Raw genomic sequence first — 9768 nt, 5'->3', positions numbered from 1 at the left:
ATACAAGAGCAGCAAGCCATATCACACTGAAAAGTATACTGGTAGAAGCAATTCTTACCCTTTTCTGGAGGGGAAAGAAGGGAAAACTGTAGAACGAGGTAGAGTCAGAAAAGACACGCATAATTAGATAGAAATCAACTATAAAAATAACAGTGAAAAATGATCACCCAAGATATTTCCCTGGGCATCTCTGTTTGGGAGATACATTTATTGCATTTTTATTTTTAACCTGAAAATGTTATCAGATCCTCTTAGTCTTCTCATCAAAAGGTGTTTTTTTTTTTTTTTTTTAGCAAAGTAAGTGTGCAATTCCTGACACTGACAAGGTTACAAAAGCGTCCAGCTTCCTAGCTCCTTGCAATTAATGGCTCTTATTTGCTGATAATGCGGGTCCAAAAATAGCTTACTAATAAAAAGTCATACTATCACATAATGGGAAAGTATACATATGAATAAGCTTATGTGGCTTCTTAACAGTCTGCATTGCATTCAAATATATGATTATTCATACTGGGCATAACTTTCAAAATATACATAATCAGAGTAGAAAATGACAAACAAATGCATTACCATACTAAACTATTTATCAGCTACTTAACAACAGCCTTCCTTCAATGTAGCAAAATACCCTGATCAGTACTACTATATTCATGAAGTGAAAACTTTTGAAAGGCAATCAGCTATACAGATGAGCTAGCAAGAATTGTTGAAGCAGCTTTCAAGTCTCTCTGTTTTAGTACAGAAACTAACACAACAATTTCAAATGTTTTACCAATTGAAATTATTGGTAGTGTGGTACCTTGCATCCATATAATTCACAACACTAACCACTGGATGAGATATCTGGATGGAGACAAACAATTAAGTTTGTTCATCAATAAACATGTGAAGCGATGTTAGTCATATGACAGAGAGAACACAGTATCTGAAGTCATTCAGCCATCTTCTAAGACGCAGGCAATTTTCTCCTCCTTGAGACAACAGAGATGTGTTTCAGTCTGTTTCTACACCATTGTTGTCTGATGTCTGCACGCAAGCTTCATTTTTGTCTAAAAAGAATTTTCGTATGAAGACTAAAAATCCTTTAGAGAAGACTTAAAAGATAACACAACTCATTAATGTCCAAAAACAATTATCGAGTGGGTCATTTTTAAGTCTTCTGCTATACTGGTTTTTGACATTCTTTCAAGAGAGAGAGCCCGTATTTTAAAGATAAAAACACAGACAAACACCACAACCCATATCATTCATAGCCGACTACATCATTCACTGGGTTCATAGTGAAAGTTTATTGTTCCATTTTGTAGTACAATAAACTACAAAGTTTGTACAGTATAAAATAACAGCCACAAAGCAACAACGCAATGGTAAATGCAGATATTTTGTGACAAAAACAGCAGTGGAAATGTTCTTGGCCTAATCTTTCCATTCTACTGCACACATAAAAGCTAAAACTACTATGTTAACACAAAAACCTTCTTTCACATTTAGGTGCAATGGGATCCCATGTAACTTGGGGCTGCTGGACATCACTACTCAAAATTTCATAGAACACAACAAAATAAAAAGGTTCTAAAGAAAGACTGCCCCACAATGCTCCAGATGGGGGGATGCCACCCCGCGTTCAGTTCTCATCAAAGCAAATGGCCTGCAGAGAAAAGAAAATTGTTACGGAGAATCAACCAGTGTCTAGTCAATGAGAGAAATAACCACACTGCTGACAGCTGCCTTCCTTGTGCAGTTTAGAACCAGATGTCTTAACTTTGTCATTCAATTTCCTCCAGTTATCACAATGGAAATTAGAGATCAATAAAAGATTCACAAATGACAAGTCAAACTCCCCTGCATCTCAGTTTGTGTTCCCACTTTGTCAAGATCTTGTACAACACATTTACAGGCACTATAATGTACAAGGGGGAAGTACTAGCTGTTACACAAGATACTGCAAAAACAGAATTATGCTGTGTCTGTTTATGGTTCCATGTGCACACTGCTGGATCCAAGCCAGTATCTAGAGAATTCTTCCCACTGTACATGGCATGGCACATTCTCAACCCTCCCTCCCACATTAAAGACAAAAGAGGCTTAGTACTTACCTTAAAAGGTAGAAAAATCCCATGAAAGAATCGTATCATATATACTTGGTGCGATTGAGGGCTCTCTCAGCAAGATGACCACTTTCATCTGTGATTTTCTCCCAATCTGTTTGCCCAACAACAAAACCAATGGCCCTTTTCCTGTCTGCATCCTTTTTCTCTTCAAGGTCTGCCCACCTCACCTACAAAGAATAGTGCCAGGATGATACTCACTTCAGAAAATAGTGAGACATTCTTCATCCCTACACAGTTTTGCATGTAGAAAAGATTTAAGATTATGCAGAACAAGAATGGCCACCTTCCCACTGCAATCTGCTGAGTATCTGAAAACTGAATGCCTTAAGAGCCACTTTATAAGGACTGAGAAATAGACAAAATTCTGTAATTTTACAAGCTGCTATATTATCCTTGAATTTATTCCCGTTTCTAAACATACCAATGAGGATTTTGCCTATACCAGAGAACATGGGAACATTCCTCTCTTGCCTCCATAATGAAAGAATTATGGCTCCACACAGGAAAGAATAATTTAGAATACGTGTCCATGCAAGAAAACAGGGTTGCATGTATTGTTGATCATCATGCAGTCCTCTGTGAAGGCACACATTTGACTTATGTCAGTGCAGTACCAACGTGGGAATGCACAGAAGACACGAAGATGAACTTGCCATTCTATAATTCACCACTGGCACCATACCATGTAGTAATAAATCTGCCAGTCATATGAACTGACACACAGAGCCTAGGCACACAACACAATATTTTCCATACAACTTTTCAGTATATTTCCATTAAGAAGTAACAAAAAGCAGTGTGTGGTTTGAGCGTTTGTATTTCTGGGTAATATGTGAATGGAGAAGGTGCACAAAATCTTGTGATGAGATTACTCCCCGACACCATCTCCACACTCGCCTCAAACAGGCTCCTTGGGACACTGTGGAGCTTCAGGAGAGGAAGAAGGAAGTAAGATGGCCAGAGTGAGTGAGGCGGAAGACTCGAGATGACGCATTAAGAAAATCTTATCACATGCTTATGAGGCCAGAGAGGGGAAGACGGCAAAATAGGAGTTTTATGCTATCTCCATTGTGTCCACAAGCTCAGGCCTGGCACAATAGTTTAGGATAGCTTGATCACTCACCATCCTTGGGGAGGGGCGCCAAAGGTTTAGTCAATGGGAGCTGAGCTGTGAGAAGTTAGCAAGCTTTTTCACAGATAAAATCTCAATTCTCCACTGCGACCTTCATACCACAGTTGATACAGAGAGGGAACTGGAGGCCCCTTGGCCGTCTTGGGAGATTACGTTTGATGGCATCAGGCGGCTCTTTTTACCCAAAGTGGACAAGTTGCTAGGTTCAGTGAGGGTAACCACTTGCCTCCTAGATCCCTGTCCTTCCTGGTTGCTCAAGCTGGGTGACTGGAAGATAGGAGGTCCTCTCTGGGATATTATAAATCTCTTCCTTACATCTAGGGAGTTCCCAGAGAGACTAAAGGAGGCAGTGGTTTGCTCCCCACTGAAAAATCATTGCTTGAGTCATGGGACTGAGCCAGTTATTGCCCCATTTTGCACCTTGCATTTCTGGGGAAAGTGACTGAAAGGGCTGCTATGCACCAGCTCCTGGCATATTTGGAGGAGACTTCAGCACTATCAATTCCAGGCTTGTTTCTGTCCTGACCGTGGGGTGGAGATTCTGTTGGCTGCCCAGATACGACGATCTCTGGCATCAGTTGAATAGGGGCCGTACAGTGCTCCTCCTGCTATTAGATATGTCGGCGGCGTTTGACATGGTCTCTTTCCTCCAAAACCATAGACATAGGGTTGCGGTAGGGGGGAATCAATCACATTGCTATCAACCTTCCTATGGAGGACTGCAAGGGCAATACTCTCTCCCACAATGTTCAACATTTATATGCACCCTCTGGCCCAGCTGATCCGGAGTTTTAGGCAGAGTTGTCACCAGTATGCAGATGACACCCAGCTCCACCGCCTGATGGACAGCTGCCCCTACTGCCCCCCAGAAACATCTGCTAGATGTTTGGAAGCAGTGAGTCTGGCTCAAGTAAAGTTGCCTGAAACTCAACCCTCCCAAGACGGAGGCCCTGTGGCTAAGTAGGAAAGGGTCAGATCAGGAAGGTGCCTCCCCTGGCTGGACAGGGTGCTACTGGAGATCTCACCATTGGCCAGGAATTTGGGGTGATCTTCAATGCTGCCATGTCTATGGAGGCGCAGGTCACAAGGGTAGCCCAATTGGCATTTTTTCATCTTCGCCATGCAAGGCTACTAGCGCCCTACCTGGCCCCAGAGCACCTAGCCAGTGATCCATGCGACGGTCACTTCCAGTTTAGACTTCTGTAACTGTCTCTACACTGGTCTCCCCTTGTCTCTGACCCAGAAATTGCAGCTGGTTCAAAATGTGACAACTGCATTGGTTGTCAGTGGAATTCTGGATCAGTTTCAAGGTCTGGGTGTTAACCTTTAAGGACCGTCTAACTCCCTAAGCCCCTTGCAGAGCTCTTCACTCTGTGAATTCTATTAGATTGGTGAACCCCAGCCTGCATGAGGTATGCCTGGCCTCAACCAAGACCAGGGCCTCTTCGGTCCTGGTTTCGACCTGGTGGAATGAGCTCTTGGAAGAGCCAAAGGCCCTGTCAGAGCTACTTCAGTTCCACAGGGCCTGCAAGATGGAGCTCTTCCACCAGGTGTTTGGTTGAGGTCAGGGCAAGGAAGATCTGTGGGGTTCCTCCTCCAAACACCTACCTTGAGGCATTGAGCCAGGATTGGTCTGTTGAGTTGAGTTATGAATTTTAAGGGGATTGGGTTTTTTTATGGATCTATTATTTATTATTTTGTTATTTTACTATTTTCCTTCTGTTTTAAACTGCCGAGAGCCAGCTGGCCCAAGAGTGGTGGTTAATAAAGCTAATAAACAAAGTGTATTTTTGCTTTTAGTTGCCATTCTTGGCTGCCATATATATTTGTCTCTTTTATCCACATATTAATCAATAAAAGTTAGATTTATTCTATAGAAATGTCTCTCTCTTCTGGGGAGATAGCACAGCAAATATGATCTAATATCCAGGTCAAGGTGTGGGGATATCTACATGCATCTGAACTGAGACAGAAGAACTGAGGCAGCAATGAGTTAAAAGATTTGCTGAACATATACATTCACCCTCCCAGAGCTTGCCAGCAGAAAGTGTAAACAAAAATTAATAATGAATTGAGGGGGGGGGGTAGAGCTTCCCATTTACAGATTTTCACATCCCTCTGCAAAGTCCAATAGAAGAGTGTGAAGCTGAGGAAAGGGAATATGCTAAGGCAACTGGAGCAATAAGCCCTCATGTCAATGCAGTTGCACACTTAGAGCAGAAAGCAGATGGGAAGCATGTCTGGAGGTGATTCTTACTAGAAATATTGCAGTATGGAAGGACTACATCTGTGCCGCATTACTGTCAGTGGGATGTACATCTGTATCTGCGTTTGCCCTCATTTTAATAATTTAACTATTTGCCATTGGAGTTGAATCAAGGTCTTGCTGTGGCACTGTGGGGAATGACAGCACGCTGCCTCAGCATCAGGGGTATATTTTTTCCCCTGGAGACCAATGGCCACAAGCATGCATTAAATGAATCCAGTAAGAGTGGAAAGAAAGACACTTTTGAAACAACTGATCCTGATGAAAATGTAGTGGAACACTAAATGAATTTTTTGGTAGCTTATACTTAAGACGTTAATGAAGTGTGCCCTCAACCCACAAGGCCTGCTATGTGTCCCGTTTCCCTCAATTATGCAATGACTCACCATTGTCCACTTCATCCCCTTGCCACACAAGATCTCCTGCTTTACCACTCACTACAAGCCTATTATTAAGCCCCTGTTTTGATCCCATCTACCACACACCCATGACTGGAGACCGTGCTTCTGAAAACTCACTGAACAATGAAAATTAATGCAATGACCTTACAGGCGAATTGAATTAGACAACTGCTGCTTTGTGAAATGCTTCTGAAGTGAGTCTCTCTGAAACCCTAAATCCAAAAGGACATTTATTACCCTCTTCTTTCCAGGTTCGGAGGCGCGGGTGTCGTAGTCGTCGGGAAGCTGAAGATAATCTTCCATTCTGCTGGCAATTGCCTCCCAATCACGTTTCCGCTTAGCACCAGTTCGCAGCCCATCCAATTTGTCTGAGAACAAACACATAGCCTTAGGGTTAAAGAAGAAAACTCGCCTGATGTCCAACACAAACAAGATAACTGGGAATGCTCTCAAGAGGCCATGATGGTATCAGAGCACCACAATCCACAAGTTCCTGGGTATCTTCGGGAGTGCAGTAATCTCTCATTATGATCTTTTTAAAAATCAACCTTGTGCTTGTAATAGATGATTATATTTATGTAGAAGGGAGAAATGCTTCTTGGTCTTGGATGATCCCAGCAGAGGTGGTACTCCAATGTTTTCTGAAAACTAACACTCCAGCTACCAGCAGTTTAATGGTCAAAGCAGTTATCGATGCCTCGTGTTAGATGAACTCTGACTGCAGAGCGGAATATGAGCTCCAGGAGGGCTGTGGCTTTCCACAGCTTACTGTTTCCTTCTTTTGGTTGAACTAATATGACTGATCTGTCATTCCTCTGTGGTCAGCTTCTCATTAAAACCTTTTGTTGTTACAAAGCAGGTTTCAAGTATATGTGAACTGGTGTGAGTATGTGAAATTGACTTTGAGCACTGAAGACTTTCCTGCTATCTGCATGAGCTAGACGAGTTTCATGATATCAGGCAGCAGACTGTATAGAAACATTACATAGTTTTGATAATTATTTGATGTTTTGAGAGGAAAATATTGTATTTCAGAGTTATATGTAGACTCAATGGCTATTAGAAATGACTAATCAGCAAACTTTGTCTTAATTCTATTTGTAAAGTATATGCATATTTGCCATAATGCAGAAAATTTCATATATATATATATATATATATATATATATATATATATATATATATATATATATATATATATATATATATATATATATATAATAGCAGCTATATGTAATATAACATCAGATAAAAGACACTGAAGCATAGAGTATGAATTCACAGTATTACCTGTTCAAGGCAGTCAAAATGATGATGTGTTAAATTAACTATAGCTGCTATTGTAAGTTAACTTTAACTGTATTTTTACAACATCAGCTAAATATCATGAAGGATATCCTAATCAAAGTGGCATTTTCAGCTCCAGAGAAAGATGCCATGTGCCAATACACAGACATGGGAATTAGAAGAACAGCTGTTTTTTTACCCTGCCTTTCACTACCCAAAGGAATCCAAAGCAGCTTACAAACACCGTTCCCTTTTTCTCCTTACAACAGCCTGTGAAGTAGGTGGGGCAGAGAGAGCTCCAATGGAACTGCTCTGTGAGAACAGCTCTAAGAGAACTATGACTGGCCCAAGGTCACCCAGCTGGCTGTATTTGGAGAAATGGGGACTCAAACCCTGTTCTCTAGATAAGAAGCTGTTGCTCTTGACTACTGCATCACACTGGTTCTCCAAAACAGTTTTGAAACTGATTCACAAGTTAGCTTTGTAAGCCAAATTTAAACAGTGAACAGTCCCAGTTTATATGTAAAAAATGCACTCAAGAGAGAAACAGTCATATTTAAAAACAAGAACACAAAAATATAGGCACAAGATATAGGCCTTACGGAATTCCCCAAACTAGAAACAGAATCAAAATAGCCTGAGAAATAGAATGGAAAGAAACTCCATTCAAGGACTGCTAGTTATCCATTCCACCTGCAGCTTGTCCACAGTACCCAATGCGACTCCGAAAGGTTCCCCCGAGTTGTTCAGGGAGTAGAATGTATAGAAGGGGCTACAGGGCTGGTAAGGGAACAAAAGTTTAGATGGATCCCAGATCAAGTGTCAGCTTGTTCTCAATAAAAGCTTCAACTAGTAGTACATAGTTGAGACCACCAATATATTAAGATCACTAGCCCAGGAGTATTTAATAATGCATGAGGACTGTGTAATGACTGGGATAAAGATAAAGATGAGACAAGTACTAGGCAGAATATCTTTGTTCAACAAATATTATGCTCTGATTTTTTTATTGTTTCCGAGTTCTATTCCTGTTTCACTCTGCTTTTTTAAAACGTGATAAAAAAAATCATCTTAAAATCCTGCAAAATAGAAAGAATACTCACCTCAATAATTAGAAAAGGACCAACACCAGTTTATAATGCAAACAGCTATTTCATACAAACGTCATTTTTATGAAACTACTGAGTGGTGGGAACATCCAGTCTCTAACGGAATCAATTTGTTTTTGGGGGATTTGATTTTTGTGCAGAAATAATTTTGAAACAAATGCAGGAAAGCACTTATTTCAAAAAAGAGTGTTAGAGATGGAGTCACGATGATGCAGCAGCCATTAAAATTTATCTAGATATGTTTTGTTTTCACACAAACTATGTTAGGAGTTTGCACGTACACAGTATTCATAAGAATGCATCCCCACTATATTGTGTTAAGTCACAGGGAAAAAATCACCACAAACGTTCAATGTCTTATATACTTTCATGAATCAGAGACGTAATACAGAAAGGCATTTTACCAGCCGATTAGAGAGCATCCACAGAGCAGAATTCTAGGCAGCTTGCTTAATTCATAGTATTCAAACATAATTTGAACTTCAGGTTTAACTTAGAAGGGGGACAGTATCACTTGTTGGCACTAGTGATTTTGTCTCTAAGAATTTCTTCCTTACTGTAAAAATGTTAATACTGGGCTCAGCCTCAATTCACATACCAATAATCTCAGAAGAATATTGTATGTTCACAGCAACCATTTGAAAATCAGCCACACCACTACAGCAAGGGCAGGAAGCCAATAGCAGATTCACAGACACTTACCTACATGTCACTTGCAGCCTCCAGCCTCCGTTACAACCCAAATATTTTATATTATTATTATTTGCTCCGGTACTGTAGCTGGGAAATCACAGAAATCCTCAGTCACAGCGTCATGGAAGCATTTTTCCCAACGTAACTCTTTGCTTCATACTCATGGTATGTAGCAAAGATCACCATTATCCCGTCTTGATGTACTGATTTCTCTTCCACAGAAAACACAGCAACCTTGGCGACTGGGATGCAGACCCTTGAAGTCTAAGTATCCTAATAAAACTGAGAGCATGTAGGGCCATCTAGAATGCTGAAATGGTCGCACAAAATGTGTGTAATAGGAATGTCATATGATGTGTCTTGACTACAGGATAAAGCCATGTGACTGAACTCTCAAGATGCTTGGTTTGTGCATTTGGACATAAAATTACTGCAGGAGACAGCGACAACCTTGCATAGTAACTGTGTTTTTTGTGCATTTGTATATTTGTATTCACATTCCCATTACAATTCTATTCTATTACATGCGAATATAACAAAATCACAACCTTAAGCAATCAGCTTAAAGACATAGCTAAAATGTTGATTCTAGGAATGCACATGTAGGGTAGGATTGTATAGGATGCCCCCCAGTGCCTTTTCACTGGATGTGCTACACGTTTCCAGAAGTCATGATATTCCTCTGCAATGTCAGCAGAGCACAGCAGAAAAAGTGTCAAGGCCTGACAAAAACTGTTGTATGCAAATACAAATAGTTGCAGCAAAAATT

General features: G+C 40.6%; 1 protein-coding gene across 3 annotated transcripts in view; it reads right to left on the bottom strand.

Annotated features, from left to right (window-relative positions):
• Positions 1-1265: 1265 nt before the first annotated feature.
• Positions 1266-9768, bottom strand: part of YLPM1 (YLP motif containing 1) — a 56702-nt gene continuing 48199 nt past the window's right edge. For all 3 annotated transcript variants that reach the window (XR_013228531.1, XM_077323240.1, XM_077323241.1), the window contains 3 exons: positions 6148-6278; positions 2097-2278; positions 1266-1648 (listed from right to left, as the gene is read on the bottom strand). Coding sequence is in view for 2 of the 3 variants with exons in the window: in XM_077323240.1 (XP_077179355.1) it covers positions 2132-2278; positions 6148-6278 (278 nt within the window). In the remaining variant the exon portion in view is untranslated. The remainder of the gene's footprint in view (positions 1649-2096; positions 2279-6147; positions 6279-9768) is intronic.

Source organism: Paroedura picta, chromosome 2 (assembly GCF_049243985.1).
Source record: "Paroedura picta isolate Pp20150507F chromosome 2, Ppicta_v3.0, whole genome shotgun sequence".
Classification (NCBI taxonomy): domain Eukaryota; kingdom Metazoa; phylum Chordata; class Lepidosauria; order Squamata; family Gekkonidae; genus Paroedura; species Paroedura picta.
This window is presented reverse-complemented; position numbering and strand designations above follow the sequence as displayed.